This window comes from Sinohyriopsis cumingii, chromosome 15 (genome assembly GCF_028554795.1).
Source record: "Sinohyriopsis cumingii isolate HCF-2022 chromosome 15, ASM2855479v2, whole genome shotgun sequence".
Taxonomy (NCBI): Eukaryota; Metazoa; Mollusca; class Bivalvia; order Unionida; family Unionidae; genus Sinohyriopsis; species Sinohyriopsis cumingii.
Genome location: NC_142975.1, coordinates 57,512,820 through 57,539,106, shown reverse-complemented (window position 1 = coordinate 57,539,106; position 26,287 = coordinate 57,512,820). Strand labels below are relative to the sequence as shown.

General features: G+C 33.9%; 1 protein-coding gene across 2 annotated transcripts in view; it reads right to left on the bottom strand.

Moving 5' to 3' along the window:
- Positions 1–19,280: 19,280 nt before the first annotated feature.
- LOC149781856 (dynamin-like GTPase OPA1, mitochondrial) overlaps positions 19,281–26,287 on the bottom strand; it is a 98,538-nt gene continuing 91,531 nt past the window's right edge. For both annotated transcript variants that reach the window (XM_089936051.1, XM_089936052.1), the window contains one exon: positions 19,281–24,298. In XM_089936051.1, coding sequence (XP_089792177.1) covers positions 24,234–24,298 — 65 coding nt within the window. In that variant the 3' untranslated portion in view covers positions 19,281–24,233. The remainder of the gene's footprint in view (positions 24,299–26,287) is intronic.

Here is a 26,287-nt window from a genome sequence, read left to right as displayed (position 1 = left end):
GCTTTCTATCAAGTTTAGTCGAAGTAGTTTTGGAGAATAAGACATCTAAATGTTTCATATTTCTGTTTCTATTAACGGTGGCCATATATGAAGACAAAGGGACATCATTTATATAAACTTTAAATGCATTCCTGCCAGGATGCTTGGTGTTAAATTTTATCGAATTCTGCTTAGTAGCTCTTTGTGTTTGAAAAAGAAATAGCTTCAAGAGTTTCTTTACTATTTTAGTAATGGTTGGCATGTTTGATAGCCATCATTGATAAAATAAATAATAAAGCCTTTTATGCCAAAATGGTATGTACCAACTTTGGTCAAATCTGACAGGACAGATAATGACGACACACGACGGAAGCAGGGCCATTATCATAAACACAATTGGAGTCATGCCCAGGTGAGTTAAAAGATCAGGTCAGACAGCATCCGGATATCAATGGAAGGGTTTAGTAATGTAATGTTAGCTGGTACGATATTGCCAGAACTGTGTTGATATGCGGATTAAACACTTTAAATACGTATGCCATTGGATCATGTTAGGGTTGTCTCAAAGACAATATAAAGACAACATATGTTGTTTTCATTAATCATAATCTGCATGAGTTATTCCTCTAAATAAATTCAAACTCATTATGACTTTAAACACACCCCAGACTGAAGGCATAAGTCCACTTGTTCAAGTTACAAATGCTGGTATTAATTGATGTACCTTGCTTTTACTCATGTTTGAATACCACAAGTAGTGTTCTACTGCCAATAACCAAGTAGATACAGTTATGGACTTCAACTTCCTCCAGAAAAGCTTCTGGTGGTTAGGTAGGTGATGGGCATACAGTTTCCGTGACATTTGTAAAACTTTCTTTAGATCTAAATATGTATTTTAAATTGTTTTTAGTACAAAAAGAATGCTCAATCAGTAATAATGACACACAAAGAAGAATGCCAAAGATAGCTTGTCGAGTCTGATGTCAATCGTGTGAGCAAGCACGTGGCAACCTTCATAATGATTCATCCAATGTATGAAGTAAAAATGTATGAAAATCCATCGTGGAGTTAAGGAAATATAATCACGCTAACAGCATGGGGTTTATGAAATATAAACAACTTTAAACCCCGTAACTAACACTTAAACGCAAACTTTGCTTGACTGTGATCTTGACCCCAAAATCAAAAGCTAGCGTGTCAAGGGGGCATCACAGAATTAATTGTCTTATTCTCATAGTGACTCATCCAAATTATGAAGCATATCCATCTTGGAGTTCAAAAATATGAGCCAAGATAAAACTTTATTTACGAACCTTAACTCGAAAGTTCAATGACTGTGACCTTGACCCCTCGGTATTCATGCAGAAATGAGCAACTCAGCTTCATAATGATTAATGACAAGTATGATGAGACGACGATACATTGTTGACGCTGGCGGCAGCGGATGAAAAGTCATCCTAACTTTTCACTTACCACTAAAACAGGATGGATAGATGGATGGATGGATAGGGTTTAATGATATGTCACCGCAACACTAGTTTTAAAGTGTTCATTCAAAGGTACGTTCCAACAATAGTAAAAGCAAGCATTACAAAATAATAATTTACCAAAATCAAGCCTTCCAGATAAAAATAAATATTTAGTACTACAAGATCTAAAAACTATGGTAACAAATAGAAGATTATGCAAACAGTATATAAAAGAAAGATTGAGATAAAAACGGTGAACTTGTAAAAAAAAATATACAGTTAAAATTAGTTATATAAAAGACATTTCTCCTTATGTCAAAGATAAATTTGGTGGTACATCATCATAAAGTTTCTTAATTAAGTTCACATGAAAACGTCAGTCATTGCCAAGAAATAATGGAGAATCGGATCTTGCTCTTGTTTCATACTTGCATGCTGCAAAAAGTATTTTATTTTAGAATCTATGGCAAAATTATGGTATAGGTATATTTACTGCATGTATTTGTACTACATGTCTTTTCTAGGTTATCTTGATATAATGAACAACAATGTCAGGTTTGCATGTCAAGCACATGATCAGTACGTAAATAGTTTAAACACGTGACCTTAACTCCAAGGTCATAAGACTGAACGGGCACTCATTTTTTTTATTTTTATAGTTTGAAAGCAATTCATGCAAAGAATGAAGATACTCTTTCAATAGGTTTTTGAAAGAAAAGCAAATTAAAACATTTTAACCAGAACTTTAATGCAAATAGTATGTGCCCGTGACCCGAAAATCAAAGAGTGAGAGAGAATGTTGCAGAATATATCGTCTTATATTCAGATTCGTTCAACCCATATAGTACGTAGAAAATCCATCATGGAGTTAAGGAAATGTAATCACGCTAACAGCTTTGGCCAAAATCTTAACGCGAATTTGTTATAACTGTGACTTTGACCAGAAAAAGTAAAAGGGACCAGAAAGCGTGTCATAGAATGACTTATCATTGCTTCGTATTTATTCTTGCCAAGTATGAAGAAAATCTGTAAAACGGGTTTTGGCTACGCTCCGTGTTTTTGACAAATTTCAACTTCAGTACATGTCATCAGCATAAAATTTCAATCTTTGTGGTGAGAACTGCCAATTATTGTGATTCTTTTATGATCTATAAAAACGTTTCCAGTTTGTCTAGCTTTAAGACAAAAGTGTCCTAAACCCGCTCGAATCCAGCTTTTAAACAAACATGTTTCAAAAATATCGTAAAATTTGGATAATGTTTCAGTCCCTTATCTAATTTCTTTCATTACATTCATATAGAGATTTTAGTATCTGAAGTTTCTAGAACTTCTAACGAACTAAACATTAATTCATCACACGTTTGATAAAAAAAAAAATTTCCTACAATTGGGCATTATGAGCACATAGTTTTGTATTGAAATCATGTGAAAGTTAGATGGAGGCAGATGCGAGCATACGTTTTTCTGGGTCATATTTTAAACAACAATGTCGAGATTCCTATTTTATTATTTTTAACTTCACCCCAATACAAAAGTGTGGAGCTAAGCTTTAAAGACTTTAAAAAGATTCAATAGTTTTGGCAATTAGTATGTGGTGTACAAGGATGTTGTATTGTCATGATATCGGTACTTACAGACTATGAGTATGTGGTGTACAGGGATGTTGTGTTTTCATGATATCGGTACTTACAGACTATGAGTACGCGTTGTACAGGGATGTTGTGTTTTCATGACATCGGTACTTACAGACTATGCGTATGTGGTGTACAGGGATGTTGCGTTTTCATGACATCGGTACTTACAGACTATGAATCGGTGGTGCACAGGGACGTGTTTTCATGACATCGGTACTACAGACTATGCGTATGTGGTGTACAGGGATGTTGCGTTTTCATGACATCGGTACTTACAGACTATGAATCGGTGGTGCACAGGGACGTGTTTTCATGATATCGGTACTACAGACTATGAGTACGCGTTGTACAGGGATGTTGTGTTTTCATGATATCGGTACTTATAGACAATGAGTATATGATGTACAGGGATGTTGTCTTTTCATGACATCGGTACTTACGGACTATGAGTATGTGGTGTACAGGGATGTTGTGTTTTCATGATATCGGTACTTACAGACTATGAGTATGTGGTGTACAGGGATGTTGTGTTTTCATGATATCGGTACTTACAGACTATGAGTACGCGTTGTACAGGGATGTTGTGTTTTCATGATATCGGTACTTATAGACAATGAGTATATGATGTACAGGGATGTTGTCTTTTCATGATATCGGTACTACAGACTATGAGTATGTGGTGTACAGGGATGTTGTGTTTTCATGACATCGGTACTTACGGACTATGCGTACGCGGTGTACAGGGATATTGTGTTTTCATGACATCGGTACTTACGGACTATGCGTACGCGGTGTACAGGGATGTTGTGTTTTCATGAAATCGGTACTTACAGACTATGAGTATATGGTGTACAGGGATGTTGTGTTTTCATGACATCGGTACTTACAGACTATGCGTATGTGGTGTACAGGGATGTTGCGTTTTCATGACATCGGTACTTACAGACTATGCGTATGTGGTGTACAGGGATGTTGCGTTTTCATGACATCGGTACTTACAGACTATGCGTATGTGGTGTACAGGGATGTTGCGTTTTCATGACATCGGTACTTACAGACTATGAATCGGTGGTGCACAGGGACGTGTTTTCATGACATCGGTACTACAGACTATGCGTATGTGGTGTACAGGGATGTTGCGTTTTCATGACATCGGTACTTACAGACTATGAATCGGTGGTGCACAGGGACGTGTTTTCATGATATCGGTACTACAGACTATGAGTACGCGTTGTACAGGGATGTTGTGTTTTCATGATATCGGTACTTATAGACAATGAGTATATGATGTACAGGGATGTTGTCTTTTCATGATATCGGTACTACAGACTATGAGTATGTGGTGTACAGGGATGTTGTCTTTTCATGACATCGGTACTACAGACTATGCGTATGTGGTGTACAGGGATGTTGCGTTTTCATGACATCGGTACTTACAGACTATGAATCGGTGGTGCACAGGGACGTGTTTTCATGATATCGGTACTACAGACTATGAGTATGTGGTGTACAGGGATGTTGTGTTTTCATGATATCGGTACTTATAGACAATGAGTATGTGGTGTACAGGGATGTTGTGTTTTCATGACATCGGTACTACAGACTATGCGTATGTGGTGTACAGGGATGTTGCGTTTTCATGACATCGGTACTTACAGACTATGAATCGGTGGTGCACAGGGACGTGTTTTCATGATATCGGTACTACAGACTATGAGTACGCGTTGTACAGGGATGTTGTGTTTTCATGATATCGGTACTTACAGACTATGAGTATGTGGTGTACAGGGATGTTGTGTTTTCATGACAGCGGTACTTACAATGAATCAGTGGTGTAAAGGGATGTATTTTCATGATATCAGTACTCACAAACTATGAGTATGTGGTGTACAGGGATGTTGTGTTTTCATGATATCGGTACTTACAAACTATGAGTATGTGGTGTACAGGGATGTTGTGTTTTCATGACATCGGTACTTACAGACTATGAATCGGTGGTGCACAGGGACGTGTTTTCATGATATCGGTACTACAGACTATGAGTACGCGTTGTACAGGGATGTTGTGTTTTCATGATATCGGTACTTATAGACAATGAGTATATGATGTACAGGGATGTTGTCTTTTCATGACATCGGTACTTACAGACTATGAGTATGTGGTGTACAGGGATGTTGTCTTTTCATGACATCGGTACTTACAGACTATGAGTATGTGGTGTACAGGGATGTTGTGTTTTCATGACATCGGTACTTACGGACTATGCGTACGCGGTGTACAGGGATATTGTGTTTTCATGAAATCGGTACTTACGGACTATGCGTACGCGGTGTACAGGGATGTTGTCTTTTCATGACATCGGTACTACAGACTATGAGTATGTGGTGTACAGGGATGTTGTATTGTCATGACATCGGTACTACAGACTATGAGTATGTGGTGTACAGGGATGTTGTGTTTTCATGACATCGGTACTTACAGACTATGAGTATGTGGTGTACAGGGATGTTGTGTTTTCATGACAGCGGTACTTACAATGAATCAGTGGTGTAAAGGGATGTATTTTCATGATATCAGTACTCACAAACTATGAGTATGTGGTGTACAGGGATGTTGTGTTTTCATGATATCGGTACTTACAAATTATGAGTATGTGGTGTACAGGGATGTTGTGTTTTCATGATATCGGTACTTACAAATTATGAGTATGTGGTGTACAGGGATGTTGTGTTTTCATGATATCGGTACTTACAAACTATGAGTATGTGGTGTACAGGGATGTTGTGTTTTCATGACATCGGTACTTACGGACTATGAGTATGTGGTGTACAGGGATGTTGTGTTTTCATGATATCGGTACTTACAGACTATGAGTACGCGTTGTACAGGGATGTTGTGTTTTCATGAAATCGGTACTTACAGACTATGAGTATGTGGTGTACAGGGATGTTGTGTTTTCATGACAGCGGTACTTACAATGAATCAGTGGTGTAAAGGGATGTATTTTCATGATATCAGTACTCACAAACTATGAGTATGTGGTGTACAGGGATGTTGTGTTTTCATGATATAGGTACTTATAGACTATGAGTACATGGTGTACAGGGTTCAGAATGCATAAAAAAAACAGTAATACTAGTATTTTTAATAAGAATAAGAACACAGAAAATAAGATTTTATTTTCAGCGGTCACTCAGCTAGTTACGAATGAGAACTAATCTATCTTGAGGCTCTCTATTATGTAATATATACAAGCGAATAATATGTTAGCGCGCGCGCACACACACACACACACACACACACAGAGCAAATCCACAATTCGTTAACAACTATTCACATCAATAATATATTGATGCAGAAGAGAAAAACAGGAGCTGGTGTGTAGCCTGTACTTTAATAAACAAAAATCACGTATTTAAAAAAAAATATAGGATTTCAGTCATCGAACTCAACTGTTGTGGAAGGACAAGATGCCTAAAGTTATTTAATATCATAAGGAATAGTCCAAAACAATAGCACCTGAAAATCGAAAGCTATTGTTTAAAAGCTCCCTTTTCACTTGGGTATTTTGAAAGTGTGACCTTTAATAGATGTGGACTCAGATCAGTCAGATAATTAAAAAGGTTCTGTTCTCCAAGACGTCCTCATTATAAGAAATCTTAAGGTACGAAAATGAGTTCGGAGTTTGTTTGGAATTACCCCCAAAAAGACATGGATGTTTCTAATGCTGCATTATCTTTTTATATTATCTTTTTTCATTCTATGCAATAATCTATGAGTCTTCGTGTTCATAAACTATGATGCGATCTGGTAAATCTAACTCATATGATACGATATGAAAGTCAACAAGCGCTGTACATCCATATATTGGCTAATTTTCACTAGAGGGAATACCCTTTAAACCTATTTCTACGCTCAATTGAATCCGAATATTTTCTTCCATCATAGTCTACTTCTGCTTTGAGTGCATCTGATTCTATTATAAACTTTGTTCCGGGTTTCCTGATCTTTCAAATTCGTTTCATCCTTTTGTCTAATTCATAATTACAGTACTACTATAATTACTACCTTGTACCAAACCGATACTAATTATTTCAGATCTTGATCAATGTACTTTATGTTATCCCTTTTAAATTTTTATACTCCATCAGTAAAATCATTTGTAAGAGTTGGTTCCGAGGTCTCATCTTTATTAAGCATTTTGATTGTTTCATTTAAGCCATTGATAGACGAATCGAAAGTCGTTTTAATAGATCTAGCCATGATTTCATTCACAATTGTTTGTTTACATCTTTACAATTGTGATAGTGTATTAGTATTAGCAGTCACTCTATTTAATTACAGTAATTTTAAAATCAATGTTTTATCTCTTCATGGGTTCATTAGTTTTCGTTATTTTAACTTTTCTTGTATTGTTATCTAATTGTGAATTACTGTATTTTTCCTATTTTTTAATTTCTCCAAGACCGAAGTCACTTTTAATTGCACCTGAGCTGAACTTTTACTCAATGGATTGTAGGTATTTCTAAATGATTGGTATTTCACATGCTTTCTCTGTTACAGTATGCAATACTTGCCTAGTATTATACGGGATGTTTAATCTCTGCCTAATCATGTTGTGTGTACCTTTTCTTGCTGTCGTCCTATTTTACAAGCAATATGTAGCAATCTATTATCTTCATCTTTAATACTGATATTCAACATGTTTTTTTGCTATTTGTATTTGCCAGTAATATTATATGAAGTCTCAATGACAAAGGTAGGTGATTAGCTAAGTAATTTTTTGTACGATTGCCCTTATCGAGGAAAATGTATAACTTTTGTGTTTCAAAACATCCACAAACTATCTGATTCAGGAGGTGAGAATTTAGATCTTTGTCCTAATAGCTGGCTATATACACTCTGTATTTGGTACTCAGAGTGACAAGAATTTTAGAGTTGTGTTAGACATGCTTTGACTTTGTTAACATACATTTTAAGGTTATGAAATCCATGCGGAATTAAGTTTTTGTTTCATTCTTTTCACTGAATATCTTTTTTCTCATTCATTTGGAATAATGTAATAACTAAAAGAAAAATCAATATTCTGTAATGAAATGGATAAATTATGATTTATGTTGTCAGTTAAATTTTAAACATAAACTTCTTTTTCAGGATGACCATCTTTTTTAACATACCTTACCATTTATATAGAAGAAATTAATAAAGACGAGTTAAAAATGTTATGTTCAATTTGTTTCCTTTATTTTGACTTTTATTGTTGTATCTTTCATTGTAATAATTATACATTTCCTGATCACTGTAAGCTTCTCTAAAAATAACTTTCTACTTTAGTTTCCTGACTTTCTCTAAAAACGTATTTATTATCTCTTCAAATTCTTTGCTTTCTTTGTTTCAAACTTTTGTCCTGATTGAATTTTTGATTTCCTTGTTTAGGTTGTACTCAGCAACTATCAAACTAATTGTGCTATGATGATTAATTTTTGATTATTGTCTAACCACACCGCCAGTATTGTTCAACTCACTATCGAAAAAGCATTTTAAAACTCTTGTACATTAAATTTTCTTTTAAAAATTTAGCAACAATACCCAGTAAACTTGTACTGAACCCACTAAATGCTAGAGCAATGATATATCCTATTACAATTTCTGAAACTTCTAAACCAACTCTGAACAGATGATACACTCTTAAGTCTTGAAACAGTTGCCATGCCAATCACGAATTAAATAACAAAACAATCAGTTTGATACTGTTCTGACATTTGTTTAATCTCTTTAATAAAATCATTGTTAATTTCACTGATCTTTATCAAACCTGTAGCCAAGATAAAATCGTACTGCAGCTTATATTCTTTTCAAATTTCTATCTATGAAATACACATCTTAGAATTTAGATCTGCAAATGATTTATCCAGCCTTTTGGTTTCTGAATGGTGTGCTCACTGGTTGTGTGTTAAGTTTTGGCTCTGATAATACACTATTCTCTTATGTATCACATTATTATTGCTTATGATATTTAATTATTTAAATATTTTGTCTGATAATATCCAATGTGCTGTCAGGTAGCCAGTTGTAAAATGGCTAGATGGAATCAATATAATAAACATTAGTATTTCTCACAATTTTATGTTTGTTGGCTGTCTATTGAAATCTGAAACATCTTCTTCAAAATTATGCTGTAATTAACATTAAAATCACTATTCACCATTGCAAGATAAACACTGGCAATTAAGTTGTTTGGTTTGTGCACCATATAGCACTGTGTAATTCACAACTCTGGAAATGGATTGGTTGGTTCTTTTGGTATAGACACTAATTTAAATGGTAGTTTATTGGGTTTTACAAGAAAGACAGCTAAGCTATGTTCTTTGTATACAACAAAAAATTCAAACCAATGACAACAATACCACTACTATCAATACATTTTGTATACATCAAAAAATTCAAACCAATGACAACAATACCAACACCTATCAATACATTTTGTATACATCAAAAAATTCAAACCAATGACAACAATACCAACACCTATCAATACATTTTGTATACATCAAAAAATTCAAACCAATGACAACAATACCAACACCTATCAATACATTTTGTATACATCAAAAAATTCAAACCAATGACAACAATAGCACCACCTATCAATACATTTTGTATATATCAAAAAATTCAAACCAATGACAACAATACCAACACCTATCAATACATTTTGTATACATCAAAAAATTCAAACCAATGACAACAATACCACTACTATCAATACATTTTGTATACATCAAATTCAAACCAATGACAACAATACCACTACTATCAATACATTTTGTATACATCAAAAAATTCAAACCAACGACAACAATACCAACACCTATCAATACATTTTGTATACATCAAATTCAAACCAATGACAACAATACCACTACTATCAATACATTTTGTATACATCAAAAAATTCAAACCAATGACAACAATAACACTACTATCAATACATTTTGTATACATCAAAAAATTCAAACCAACGACAACAATACCACTACTATCAATACATTTTGTATACATCAAAAAATTCAAACCAACGACAACAATACCACTACTATCAATACATTTTGTATACATCAAAAAATTCAAACCAATGACAACAATACCACTACTATCAATACATTTTGTATACATCAAAAAATTCAAACCAACGACAACAATACCACTACTATCAATACATTTTGTATACATCAAAAAATTCAAACCAATGACAACAATACCACTACTATCAATACATTTTGTATACATCAAATTCAAACCAATGACAACAATACCACTACTATCAATACATTTTGTATACATCAAATTCAAACCAATGACAACAATACCACTACTATCAATACATTTTGTATACATCAAAAAATTCAAACCAATGACAACAATACCAACACCTATCAATACATTTTGTATACATCAAAAAATTCAAACCAACGACAACAATACCACTACTATCAATACATTTTGTATACATCAAATTCAAACCAATGACAACAATACCACTACTATCAATACATTTTGTATACATCAAATTCAAACCAATGACAACAATACCACTACTATCAATACATTTTGTATACATCAAAAAATTCAAACCAATGACAACAATACCAACACCTATCAATACATTTTGTATACATCAAAAAATTCAAACCAATGACAACAATACCACTACTATCAATACATTTTGTATACATCAAAAAATTCAAACCAACGACAACAATACCACTACTATCAATACATTTTGTATACATCAAATTCAAACCAATGACAACAATACCACTACTATCAATACATTTTGTATACATCAAATTCAAACCAACGACAACAATACCACTACTATCAATACATTTTGTATACATCAAAAAATTCAAACCAACGACAACAATACCACTACTATCAATACATTTTGTATACATCAAATTCAAACCAATGACAACAATACCACTACTATCAATACATTTTGTATACATCAAAAAATTCAAACCAATGACAACAATACCAACACCTATCAATACATTTTGTATACATCAAATTCAAACCAATGACAACAATACCACTACTATCAATACATTTTGTATACATCAAATTCAAACCAATGACAACAATACCACTACTATCAATACATTTTGTATACATCAAAAAATTCAAACCAACGACAACAATACCACTACTATCAATACATTTTGTATACATCAAATTCAAACCAATGACAACAATACCACTACTATCAATACATTTTGTATACATCAAATTCAAACCAATGACAACAATACCACTACTATCAATACATTTTGTATACATCAAAAAATTCAAACCAACGACAACAATACCACTACTATCAATACATTTTGTATACATCAAATTCAAACCAATGACAACAATACCAACACCTATCAATACATTTTGTATACATCAAATTCAAACCAATGACAACAATACCACTACTATCAATACATTTTGTATATATCAAAAAATTCAAACCAACGACAACAATACCACTACTATCAATACATTTTGTATACATCAAAAAATTCAAACCAACGACAACAATACCAACACCTATCAATACATTTTGTATACATCAAATTCAAACCAATGACAACAATACCACTACTATCAATACATTTTGTATACATCAAAAAATTCAAACCAATGACAACAATAGCACCACCTATCAATACATTTTGTATATATCAAAAAATTCAAACCAACGACAACAATACCACTACTATCAATACATTTTGTATATATCAAAAAATTCAAACCAATGACAACAATACCACTACTATCAATACATTTTGTATACATCAAAAAATTCAAACCAATGACAACAATACCAACACCTATCAATACATTTTGTATACATCAAAAAATTCAAACCAATGACAACAATACCAACACCTATCAATACATTTTGTATACATCAAAAAATTCAAACCAATGACAACAATAGCACCACCTATCAATACATTTTGTATATATCAAAAAATTCAAACCAATGACAACAATACCAACACCTATCAATACATTTTGTATACATCAAAAAATTCAAACCAATGACAACAATACCAACACCTATCAATACATTTTGTATACATCAAAAAATTCAAACCAATGACAACAATAGCACCACCTATCAATACATTTTGTATATATCAAAAAATTCAAACCAATGACAACAGTACCACCCCTATCAATACATTTGTATACATCAAAAAATTCAAACCAATGACAACAATACCACCACCTATCAATACATTTTGCATACATTAAAAAATTCAAACTAATGACAACAATACCACCACTATCAATACATTTTGTATACATCAAATTCAAACCAATGACAATAATACCACCACCCATCAATACATTTTGTATACATCAAATTCAAACCAATGACAACATCACCACCACCTATCAATACATTTTGTATACATCCAAAAATTCAAACCAATGACAACAATACCACCACTATCAATACATTTTGTTTGAGCTACTAGAACCTCTATCATCTTGTGATGCTTCTCTCATGAACTTGTTTGCTTCGCTTTCCATTTTGTCTTGCTCTTTTTTAACAACTGTGCTTTGACAATCTGAAATTCCTCTTATCATTGTCGAAGATGCTTACCAAGTTCAACTTTATGTGGATCTTTCTTCTTTTATGCAGTTACCATCACTGGTGATTTGTCAACCATAGCTGTTTCTTTAGCCTTGCTTTTACCACCTTCCTTTATTTTGCTACATGATTATCAGTGGATGCAAACACGATCCTATGGTTAGCTACAAATTAATTTATATTGTATTTTAACAATGAAATTAATTTAAAACCATTTTAGAATTCTTTTTGAATGATGACAGTATATCTAAACGAGTATTAAATATTGAATGTTATCAAGCTATCACTGTCTGAATGTAATCATGCTAGCACTGAATATGAACAGCAGTAACCTAAATTATGAAAGCGAGCCCAATATTGTTCAGCTGGGTAGTTAAAAATAAATGTCAGCTTGTGAATGCAAATCTCCTATGTAATGAAACTGTAGAAGGGACGGAAGTGCTTGGAGCACATGGTGGTTAATATATATAAATAATTTGAAAAAACTAGAGGTCTCGCTAGGATTTTAAAACTAGGAGTCCAGGACTCCCATTTTGGTAAAAATAGGAGTCCCACCATAAAAGTTGCAGTCCCTTCTTTCTTTCTGAATCAACACAGACGTGAGTGCATCTATTTTTTAGACTAGAGGTTTTCGTAATGTAGTCACTCACTATAATATAGCTTCATTACAACAGTCCATTGATAGGATCGCAAATTTATGGTTTATTTATTTGTATATGTACTTGTAGTGATTTTAGCCAAATAAATAGTATCTGATTTGCTGTTTTTCCCCCGTATTTTCGTGTCAAGTCAGAAAACAGTTTAGACCTTAAAGCGCATCTCGCGAATTCCACAACATAGCAGTGTCCCATAAGTTTCTGACCTACATAATGTGCATTTTAAAGTTAAATCTTTAATAAAGCAATACATAGGCTTTGCTTTCAATGATTTGTATATTTTTTCTGAATATATTTGCCCGATGATTTAAGAAAACAGACAATCTAATAAACTGGTACATACCAGACTTAGCGAACTCCGTCATTATTTCCCGTTAGGTATACTGGTTCACTCTTACAGTTTCAAACTAATTTTATGACCAAATAGTGTATAAGAGGCAGTTAATATATATCCAGATCACCGATTCTGATCTTAAAAACACCAGTTTGTATGTTTTATCATCAAAGGATAGCATGCAGGAAATTGATAGTTGCTACCTTACTCAGAAAAGGGTTAATGGTCAATCAGCTATCAAAACATAATGCTTGTGAATGGGCAAGAGTTTGTTTGTCAACGTAATTGATATTAAAAGCTAGGCATAACTACTGATGCGTTGATGAGTACATTTCACTACAACACTAGAACTAACCGGGCTAAGGCGAGGGGCATTTAAAAAAAAAAAAATAGTGCGGTCAGTCAGTATACGTCTCAAATAATCACAGGGCGAAGTCGTTTTCGCTTTCCTAACAGAAGAAGGCAAAGTTTACATATTTAGGCAACTTGTCACCCACTTATGAATGGCATATTGTCTAAGTCTCAACATGTCTGAGGTCATGTGCACTGCTTATTCCACTACATTCGGAAATGAACACAATAACAAAAGCTAAAGTTGTTTCTTTGATGTACTTTTATAAATGACCACATGTACATCTCTGGGTCTTTCTGCCTCTGAAATCAATCACTGTAAATATCTACATTTTCCCACGTGGCCGCAGTCAAAGCCTTTGAACTTGCCGCCCAGCTATTGCATCATGTTCTTTTTTATGTACTCTTATAAGATGGCAACATGTATGTATCAAGGGGTCTTTCAGTCACTGAATTATGTCATTGTAAATATCAGTACAGCTAATTGATCAACACATTTTCCCATAAAGCAGGTGGCTGAAGCAGGACTTGCAAGTCTTTGAATTTTGCCGCACACCTATTACATGCGTACGGAGGACTCAGTGATTTTCTGCAACCCAGATCAAACATTGGCATCCAAATATGCGTAATTAAGCGTTTCCGAGATCTCCGACAAACCACAAACCATTTATACAACCAGCATTGTCCCCTGGATGTCTCCTTATCCTATTTGGACTAGGCATATATTCACTATTTAGAAACTTTCAAAGTCCCAATATTAAAGTAACTTTCACAGTTCCTATTCAAGTGTATGTACCTACTTTATATTACAAGGGGAGTTAATCTGTGTGTGATTTAGATTTTTAAAGTAGCTTTAAAAAATTTCAGACATATTGATATGATGTCTGCAGTGTGACAGTTTATAGTGATGTCAAGCATTGGTGCAGACATCTAGCATTATGTCCCACCCAGACACATTATCCTGACACCAGGCCGACCAGTTCTAACATTAACCACATAATGCTGAGTGCCAAGGGAGGCAGTTGCTAGTACCATTTTTATAAGTCTTTGGTATGACTTGGCCAGGGTTCGAACCCACAATCTCCTGCATATGAGGTGTGTTTGATTCCCACTATCTGACCAGCCATTATTTACTAAATATTTTTAGGTCATGGGTTTATCTGCTCTTAGCAATTATTAAATGTTGCATGAGATACCTTTAATGGTGTGCATCACAGACACATTTAGTTTTTTTCAGCAGTGTCTATATGACATTCTTAGAAAATTACCTCAGCATTTTTCCTTAGTAAAAACCTCTTCCATCATTCTGTTCAAATTATTCATTTGTATTTTACAAACTATCTTTATAAATTAAATTAAATTATCATATTTTATCAACTTAGAGTGTCACTTATATTATTTTATATATTCAGTTTATGTTGCAAATTATTGTTCATAATACCAAACATATTTTGTTATTTTGTTTCATTGAAATTTACACATTTTGTATTCTAAAACTGCTGTGTTTTATATGATTGATTTTTTTTTGCACAAGGAGAAGAACTCTGCACAAATCCAAACTCATGATTCTAAATAAACCATATTATAGGTTAAGACCAATGATCTAGTAAACAACTGGCAAGCACTGTAGTACCATACGTATACATTGTCTCAATGTGAAATTGCTAGATTTGAATCTGTTGATATTCCACAAGTACTATGAAAAATAATCTAACATACAGATCTGATTAAAATATTAAAGCCCCTTGAGAGGTAACAAGCTCAGACAATTCAATGCAATATCACCTTAGTCATACATGCCGATGTTGCTCACAACTGAACTCAAGATCTTGATGATATAGGCTTATATAGGAAGTATAATGAGATTCAGAAATATGCCCTCGCAATGGTCATCCAGTCTGATGCAAGATCAAAATCTGCTTAGAAGTAACGCCTTTAAAGTGTTCACAACTTTATTCAAAGAGAGACAGACCATCTGATTAACAGCTGAGAATTCCACTCATAACTAAACTTTTTCTAGAATTTTAAGATATAAGCTTACATACCAAATCTCATGGAAATCTGATCAGAAATATGGCTTCTTGAGAGCTCACAAATTCAGCCAAACAGGTGTAAGAACACCTCAAAAATATGTATGGATGTTGCTCATAACTGAACTCATTAGAGACCTTGATGACATCAACTTGAATACCAAGTCGAATTGAAATCTGATCAGAAATAAATCTTCTTTTGTGCTCACAAACAAGTGTTGATGGATGGAAATAAATCACACAATGGACACGGGACCTTACCTTCAGCTGGAAAAGCCAAAAGCCATTGAAGTAGACAATGCTACTTGAATCTGATGTCACGTAATCTTTTAACTCTATAATTTGTTTGCATCATCAACGGGTCGATATTTACTCATCCGAGCTGTTACTGCTAGTATAGCATCTGACAATGACTGATATTTTAGCTAACCTTGTATTTACAAAATGATCTCACAAGCTTTCTTGATGGCTGTCGTCTATTTGTTCCAACATTTAGTCAGTTCACGTTTTTTCAGTTATTTCCTTGTATGTCCCATTCGCTATACTAATTTTCAACTTGTCTGCATTCTTCTTCAATGCCACAAATAATTTTATATTCTGAAAAAACTCTCTTTGATCCATTTAAATAGTATAAAAATGGCAGAGGGTGGGAGAGGTTTTGATCATACTTTTGATAATGCTGTATATTATGAGGTGATTACATGAGACTAATTCACAATGAAACAATGGAGGATCCAATCTCTGATAATTTCTCTAATGAAAAATCTGAAACTTTACAACAAATAACTGAAGCTTTAGAAAATAATTACAAAGAACAGAGAAGAAACAATAGTAAGTAATTAAAACTCATTTAAAATTTAAAAAAGGAACCAACATTGATTTACCAAGAAGAAATGAAAAAACCAGTAGAAATTTCTAAAAAAGGCACTATATATACTTACTTATAAGTTGACCCTAATTGCAAACTGCACAGACCCAAATTTGTCATTGCATCATGTGCCTGCAGATCTGGGTCTATGCAGTTTACAGATGGGCCAACTTATAAGCAAGTATATATGGCAGTCTAAATATAATGTTAGCCTGCAACTCAATCAGTTGGCGGAACTGAATTTTTAAATCATTAAGCTGGACAAGAGAAGGAAATAAATGGCTACAACCAACCTGCAGACAATCCACTGTTGAACATACACAGCCTGTAAGAATTCCTGGGTAATTAGAAATGGAAGAAAAGGACACAAAGCAAATCAGAAACTATAATAGATATGAAAACAACAAAATAATACTGGGAGAATAAAGATTATTTATTTACTCTGTATGAAGGAAGAAAAATAAGAGGTCAAGTAAATGCTGTTCAAGTAGTTAATTTTAAATCAGAATGTATGAATTAGACATTGAAATGTATGACAGACAGTGGGGTAAATAAAGCCTTTACCAAATTAACATATACCACTAAACAAGTTCAGCATCAATAATTTTAAGTAAATACAGATTATTAAAGACCCCATTTATCAGATCTAGAAAATCACTCTTGATACAATAAAAAAACAAATTAAAAAGTTGGAGAAAAATTACCATTAAGTGAAAATTCGACAAAACTGTTCAAATAGAAATGCGAACAATCAGAGTTGTAAATAGCAACATCCCATGCTCCATCCATGGCATATTTAGTTCAAAGGTGTCAAAATAAGTGGAACAAATGCTAGTGGTAACACTGGTTGTAGAAGTGGTGGTGGTTAAGGTAGCAAAGGGTCAATCATGGTCGAAGTCAAACAAGGCATACAGAATTATGAACGTGCCAAAACAGCGGTAAAAACAATGACTGTTACCAGTGTAATAAACTAGCTATTGAAGTCGGTTTAACATATTAGTTATTTACTGGCTGGTCATTACATTTGGCTTGTTCAAGATTTGGTTTCTTTCTTAAATGCAGTTTTAATTAATGATGTAGACACAGCATATGGATTTAAAAAATGACTAAGAACAAAAAAGGAAACAAAATAATAATCATTGGAAAGATTAATCTTCTCACCCATTTCTGATATCTAGCTGCTTATACAAGGACAAAAGTTGTATCTCTATGACCATGTATCACCTACAAACAGTGGAAGTAACATCTGTAGAACATGATACAATTGCCAACATTTTGTAAAAAGGGCTATTATATTCAGAGGCATTTGTTGTAAAATCTGTAAACATCAGCTTACATGTGACCTGATCTACTCCTAATTATCTTGAGCATATACCATACATGCTCATTTATAAGTCATGTCCAACTGCAAACTGCACAGTCCCAGATCTGTATAATGAAATGGCAGATCGCTATTGTTTGTTTGGAGTGATCAGTAAAACAAACATTGACCATGTCCTGCCATTGCATGATGCAAAGCAGATCTGGATATATGTTGTTTACAGCTGGATTTGACTTATGAGTATATATGGTAACTCTATCCGGTGGATGGAAAAAAAGTGTGTTTGTGTGTGTGATTTGAATTTTTAATGTAGCTTTAATAATATTTTAATCATATCACTATAAATGTCTGCAGTGTGTCAGTTTATAGTGATGTCTAGCACTGAGGCATCATGATGCAGACACGTAGCATGATGTCCCGCCCAGTCATATTATCCTGACACCAGGCCGACCAGTCCTAACACTTGTATGACTCGGCAAGGTTCGGCCCCACAACCTCCACCATCCAAGGTGGACGTTCTAACCACTAGGCCACCAAAGTAATTAAAAACTGATAAATGTACATCAAAGATAAAATGCGGTTTCAGGATTGGAATGCATATACTTAACTTTCCTAAATGTATGTGCCCATGCTTTTGATGCTGTTGTGTACATAATCAGACTTCTACTGTACAATGACAGATAACATGTTATTATTAGGGGGTTAACAATATCTTTTAGCCAGTATAGATGATGAAGAAGAAACCAGGAAAATCATGGGAAGCAACTGGCAAGGTTTCTAACATACCCAAATTAGCTGAACCCAAGACTCAAACCCAAATGGGCAAAAGTGAGCTGGTAAAGGTGAGTGCTTCAGATCACTCAGCCACCAAGGGCCCCACAGATAACATGAAAACAGTACAGTTCATGATATGACTGGTATATCAAAACATAATGTTCCACTAAGTAAGGATGGGGGAACATTAAGAAAGAAGAAAACCATTGTTTAATATTACTCATTATTTATTTATTCTTAATGAATCAGCATTACGGTACAACATTTTCAACTTCAAGCAAAATAAAGTTGAACATCAATCACTCCATCATACAGACAAGAGCAAGTACAATTAAGGATCCAAAAACAAATGGCTGTCCAATTATATACCATTTACCTACATTATTACACATACTTACAATGCAGACAAATGAAGACAAATAATCCTATAACTAAACATCACTGCTGACCAAGGTTAAAATATGTAAATGTCAAAATTACTTGCATATTCTTTCAAAATCAATCCTGTCAATGGACTCCTTTTTTAAGTTACAATACCACATGCCGAACACTGTTATAATGGTCAAACTGGAATATTTTCGAGGTGAGACCACAACATAGACATCTGTATAATAAAGCATAACTTTATTAATAAATAAGTGTCCAAACATTTTGGAACCAAGACAAAAAGAAATCTTAAAATACAGTTCATATATATTTATTTCATTTGGTTGCTTGTTGTAAGAAGTAGACAGGAAACAAAAAGGCAATACAATTAATCAGCCCATTATACCCTTAAACAAATCAGCCCATTATACCCTTAAACAAACAAATCAGCCCATTACACCCTTAAACAAATCAGCCCATTACACCCTTAAACAAATCAGCCCATTACACCCTTAAAAACAAGAAGATAGAGTTGGTCTGAGACTGCTCACCTGACTGACATTGACCAATTAGCCAAATGCAAGAATGGCTGGTAAAGAAATTTGGGTTAGTATGCTATTGATTGCTATTGGTTGACATTGACCACTTAGCCAAATGCAAGAATGTCTGGTAAAGAAATTTGGTTTAGTATGCTACTGATTGCTATTGGTTGACACTGACTACTTAGCCAAATGCAAGAATGGCTGGCAAAGAAATCTGGGTTAGTATGCTATTGATTGCTATTGGCTAAAAGTGGTGGGGTTTTTTAGTTACTATTTTTTGTAATGTGACCATATTTTAATGCAAAACAGCACCATCTGCATGAATGTTAAAGGAATTTAAACTAGGGCACATCAGTCGAATTTGGTCAAATTATGTAAAGTGTTTAAATGAAAGAGGTTATTTTTGGTAACATCAAAATATTTCATAGAAGATAGGCATCACTTGTACAAACATAAAAGTGTTTTACTTTCTGTAAATCTAGTTAAATTCTATTGATTGATATGTTACAGGTTGTTAAATGGTTTAAAGGATTAACCATTTTTAGCAACAGTGGCCATACTTGATTCCATAGAAATATTTGTAACAGTTTAATAGCCTTTACTATCAGAAAACTTTCTACCAAATTTGGTTACATTCCAATGAAAGTTTCAGAGAGGTCATTTAGATCTTTTTCTATTAGCAACAGCAGAAATATCTGCTTGGCATTTTTTATGTATAATTAAAGCCTTCCATTCAGGATCCTTTCTGTAAAATTTAGTACAAAATTCTGTTGAGCAGTTTTTAAGAAGTTGTTTATTTATAGTAACAGTGGCTATATTTGATGGTGGATCAGCATCAGTTGTAAAATAAATTGAAAGCCATATATACAAGGATGTTGAAAGTCAAATTCAAACTTACTTTACTGGTTTTCAAAAAAAGTGGTTACAAGTGTTTCTATTTTTAGTAATATCTGCCACATTTGATATCAAATTAACATCATCTGCATCATAATTTACAACTCATCAACGTGGATGCTTTCAAAGTTGATCGAATTCTGTTGATCAGTTTTTGAGATGAAGTTGCTTGAGAAATGTTCTGCTTTTAGCAACAAATCAGTACCATCTGTATCAGTTTGAATTTATTTAATACCAGAAAGCTGAAAAACTTAGCAATATTATACTGTGTAATTTCTGAGAAAAGTCTTTTTTTTTAAATCTATATTCTGTAATAGTAGCCATATCTGATTGTGGATTGTCATCATTTGCATAAAATTTAAAGGCCTTTAAGGATACTTTCTGTAACATTTTGGACAAATTCAGCTGTCAGAGTAGATTTTAGAAGATGTTGTTTGAATATGCTTCTATTTATAGTAATAGTAGCCATATCTGACAGTAGATCATCATCATTTATAAAGAATAACTGAAAGCACTCTGTGTCAGAATGCTTAGACAAATTTGGTCAAATTTCATTCAGCAGTTTTTTAGAAGCTGTTTAAAGGTTCTTCTATTTTAGTAACTGTACCCAAAGCTTATAGCAAATTGCATTATTTGAACAAATCTAGCAGACTTCATGACAGGCTGACTTTTTTTTCCTCCAGGTTTGGTCAGATTATGCTGAATGATTTTTGACAGAAAGTTGTTTATAGGTTTTTCTATTTTTAGCAATGGTGACCATACTGGAGAGAAATTTTGGAAGTCTTTGAGGTTATTTGCCAGGTTTTTCTATTTTTAGCAATGGTGGCCATACTGGAGAAAAATTTTGGAAGCCTTCGAGGCTATTTGCCAGGTTTTTCTATTTTTAGCAATGGTAACCATACTGGAGAGAAATTTTGGAAGCCTTCGAGGCTATTTACCAGGTTTTTCTATTTTTAGCATTGGTTGCCATACTGGATAGAGATTTTGGAAGCCTTTGAGCAAGGTTTTAATATTAGAATGCTCATTGAAAATCAATCCAAAATGGTCAAGCAGTTTTTGAGAAAAAAAGGTAAATAGTATTGTGAATAGACAATAGACGATGTAACTGTGAATGGACAATGCATGATGTAGGTTGTATGAAGGACCAAATCATAAGCTCATTTTGCCTTACAGCCTGGTGAGCTAATAAATACATAGAAGCTAAAATTAAACAAATTTCATCTATATAATTTATTTCATAAAAATTTGTGGTTTTGACACTTTGAAACTCTAACTTGACAGAACCTCTTTTGGTATGGCAAGAGGATTTCATGAGTAGTGTTATCTTAACACAATGAAGGGAAAACGATGCAATCCTAAACAATTAATTGAATACAATTCAAATTTATTTAAAATTTTGACACAGTTACTTGCAAAAACATTCAACCAGCTAAATGTATATTGTTCTTTGTGCAATAAAATAAAAAATAATAATGAAAACTGAAACTATCTTCAGAATAAACACTTCTATGGCATCTATGGTAACAAGGGTAATAGACATACTAACTTATAAGTCAAGTCCTAGTGCAAACTGCACAGACTTAGCTCCAACAAAGCATAATGTACTAATTCATCCAGGTCTATGCAGTTTGTTAGAAGTACATGTATCAATAAACTGATTTGCCAATGATGGGAGATCAGTATGTATGCTATTTGCAACTGGGCTGGACTTGTATGTAAGTATGTACGGTATTCAAAACATGAAATGTTGGCTATGCTAATCACAAACTTCCTTGTTAGTGATTGATCATGGCTGCAATTTAAAACTTTAGAAACTTTAATGCCAGTGTCTTTGTTAAAGACCTAAAAGTCATTAATCATTAATTCAAATCAGTTTAATTCTTATGTTTGTTTACGTTGCCCATGATCATAATCTGGGCCAAAAATGTCTAGTCCTTGTTTTATTTTTCTATTTTATGTTTTTTTTCTCAATTGAATGAACATAGTAGAAAACAATTTACATGCAATGTATAAAGGTATTATGCTAAAATATGAAATCTTTGATAATAATACATCAGTACAATTGATATGGAAATAAACAAGGTGACAAAAATCATGGAATTTTACTTGTACTTTAAAAAAATTAGTAATTATTGATATTAACTTATGTGAAAACATTTCAATTTAGAAGAAAAAATTACAGGTATATATTCATCAGGACTTGTCACATTTAGTTATTTATAGACCTTAATCAGGGTCTAGCCTAGAACCCAAAATTATCATGGGTTGGAGGGCTCACCACTTCATTTGATAAGAGGATGGGATTTCTGAATTGGAGAAATTTAAAGAGGAAATAAATGTACGACTGGAGCATATAATGCACATTTTGTGCACATTTGGTTCATTTTTCTGAATGGTTTATTATAAATTAGTACACGTCCTTGAAACAAGTCGTCCTAGATTAGCTCAGACCCTGGAATTCAATAAAACCATATATCTACTCATCCAACATGAAAAGAATCAACAGTAAGTAAAAACATACCTGAAACACAATCATGGGCATATTATTTTCTAGTCTCAAAAAAAAAATGGCTACAGCGCATTGAAAACCTCATGCAGGATAGATAACACACTAAGATGTCATACAGATTGAGCATACACATGTACTGACCACTTTGCAAAGCAAAGTACTTTGCTACATGTTGTATTCTGTGGCACTCCATATACACTACAACTACAAGATAGCAAGTTGAAAAATTCCATGAACTCAAGATACTGTGTTAGAGAGTTTTACATCATCCCTGACATACCAATATATTATATTTTTGAAAAGCTATAATACACCCTATGCTTGTCTAGATTTGGTGTTGAACTGCTTCTCATATTACATGATTTTCAATCAAACAATTAAAGTAATTCTTGTACAACTGATTAATGACTTTAACCTTAAAACACTATTGAAGGTCAAACCATGCCAAGGAAGGCTGGATGAGTAAATTCTATCTGGAAATGTCCTTCCTTTGCATTAACCTCTTCTTCTTTCGTAATTACTGTATTCCTGATGTATTACCAGTGAATATGACTAACACTAAGCCTGGCATCATCATGACTCCCACACAAATCAAGCCTTGGATACAAAAGCAATGATATTGTTTTATAACAAATATTCTAGTAAGAGTGAAATATGGTCAAAACACAAAGGGTGTATTGTCAGTTTTCAAAATCCTTTACCTCACATGCCCTCGCTCAAGTTATTCTGCTATCTGAGTAGAATACATAGTACTCCATCCATATTTCATAACAACAAAAGCACATTTCAAATAATATTATCAAAAACAGCATATATTTGTCGACACAACATGATCAACAAACCAAAGTTCATTTTTCTTTGTTGAGAGCTTGAATAAATTCCTCTAGTCTATCCTGGATTTGCCTGACCCGCTCTGAAAGAGACAATAAGAATGATTTATCTGTCTGGAGCAGGGCATTTACAGTTGATTTACAAGAAGAAGAATGGTTTGTTTGTGTGGATTAAGCAGGGCATTTACAGTTTGGTACACCAGAACATGTTTATAGCAAAGTCCACTTCCATTTTTTTTCTTATACAGATTTTTTACTGTATATGCTTGCTTATAAGTTAAATCCAACTGCAAATGGCCCAGACCCAGATCCACTATTTCTATTACCAAGCTTTACTTGCAGCACTATATTACCAGAACTCTGCTCATGTACCATCAATTCTACATATATATATACACACATACACAGGAAATCTTGCTGTAACACAATGGTTGGGGTCCATTGGAAATCTTCCTGTAATACAATGGTCAGGTCCACATAGTTCTATCTAAACACTACACACAACATACATAGAAATATTGCTGTGATACAAGGTTGGGGTCCACAGAGTTCTATCTAAACACTACACATAAGATACTTGGAAATCTTGCTGTGATACAATGGTTGGGGCCAGCAGAGTTTTATCTAAACACTACACATAAATACATGGAAAACTTGCTGTGATACAATGGTTGGGGACCAAAGAGTACTATATAAACACTACATATACATACATGGAAATCTTGATGTGATACAATGGTTGGGGTCCACAGAGTACTTTATAAACCCTACACATACATACATGGAAATCTTGCTGTGATACAATGGTTGGGGTCCACAGAGCACTATATAAACACTACACATACATACATGGAAGACTTGCTGTGATACAATGGTTGGGGTCCACAGAGTTCTATATAAACACTACACATACATACATGGAAAACTTCCTGTGATACAATGGTTGGGGTCCACAGAGCACTATATAAACACTACACATACATACATGGAAATCTTGCTGTGATACAATGGTTGGGGTCCACAGAGTATGATATAAACCCTACACATACAAACATGGAAAACTTGCTGTGATACAATGGTTGGGGTCCACAGAATTCTATCTAAACCCTACACATACATACATGGAAATCTTGCTGTGATACAATGGTTGTGGTCCACAGAGTTCTATCTAAACCCTACACATACATACATGGAAATCTTGCTGTGATACAATGGTTGGGGTCCACAGAGTTCTATCTAAACACTACACATACATACATAGAAATCTTGCTGCAATACAATGACTGGGGTCCACAGAGTTCTATCTAAACCCTACACATACATACATGGAAATCTTGCTGTGATACAATGGTTGGGGTCCACAGAGTTCTATCTAAACACTACACATACATACATGGAAATCTTGCTGTGATTCAAGGGTTGGGGTCCACAGAGTTCTATATAAACACTACACATATATACATGGAAATCTTGCTGTGATACAAGAGTTTGGGTGCACAGAGTTCTATATAAACACTACACATACATACATGGAAATCTTGCTGTGATACAATGGTTGGGGTCCACAGAGTTCTATCTAAACACTACACATACATACATGGAAATCTTGCTGTGATACAATGGTTGGGGTCCACAGAGTTCTATATAAACACTACACATACATACATGGAAATCTTGCTGCAATATCAGGACATATGAGTTAACTTAAGACAGTGCTTTATGTGTATACAACAGAGATGGGGTTGGACACAAAACAAGGCTTCAATAATGGGTAATGCTAACTAAAATTGATGCTGTTGTTGTTGTTCTAGGGTTTAATGCCATTTTTCAGCACAAGATAGGCTATACATGTCAGCCAGTATAACTGGTGGAGGAAGAAGCCTGGAAAACCCAGGGAAGAACCACCGACCCACGAGAAGCTACTGGCAGGCTTTCCCATGTACCCACACTAGCCGAGTCTTGGACTCGAATCCACGCAGACAGAGGTGAGATGGCAGTGATCTGGAATGGTGAGTGCTTTAGACCACTCGGGGCCCCAACTAAAATTTATTCACATTAGATATGAACTAGTG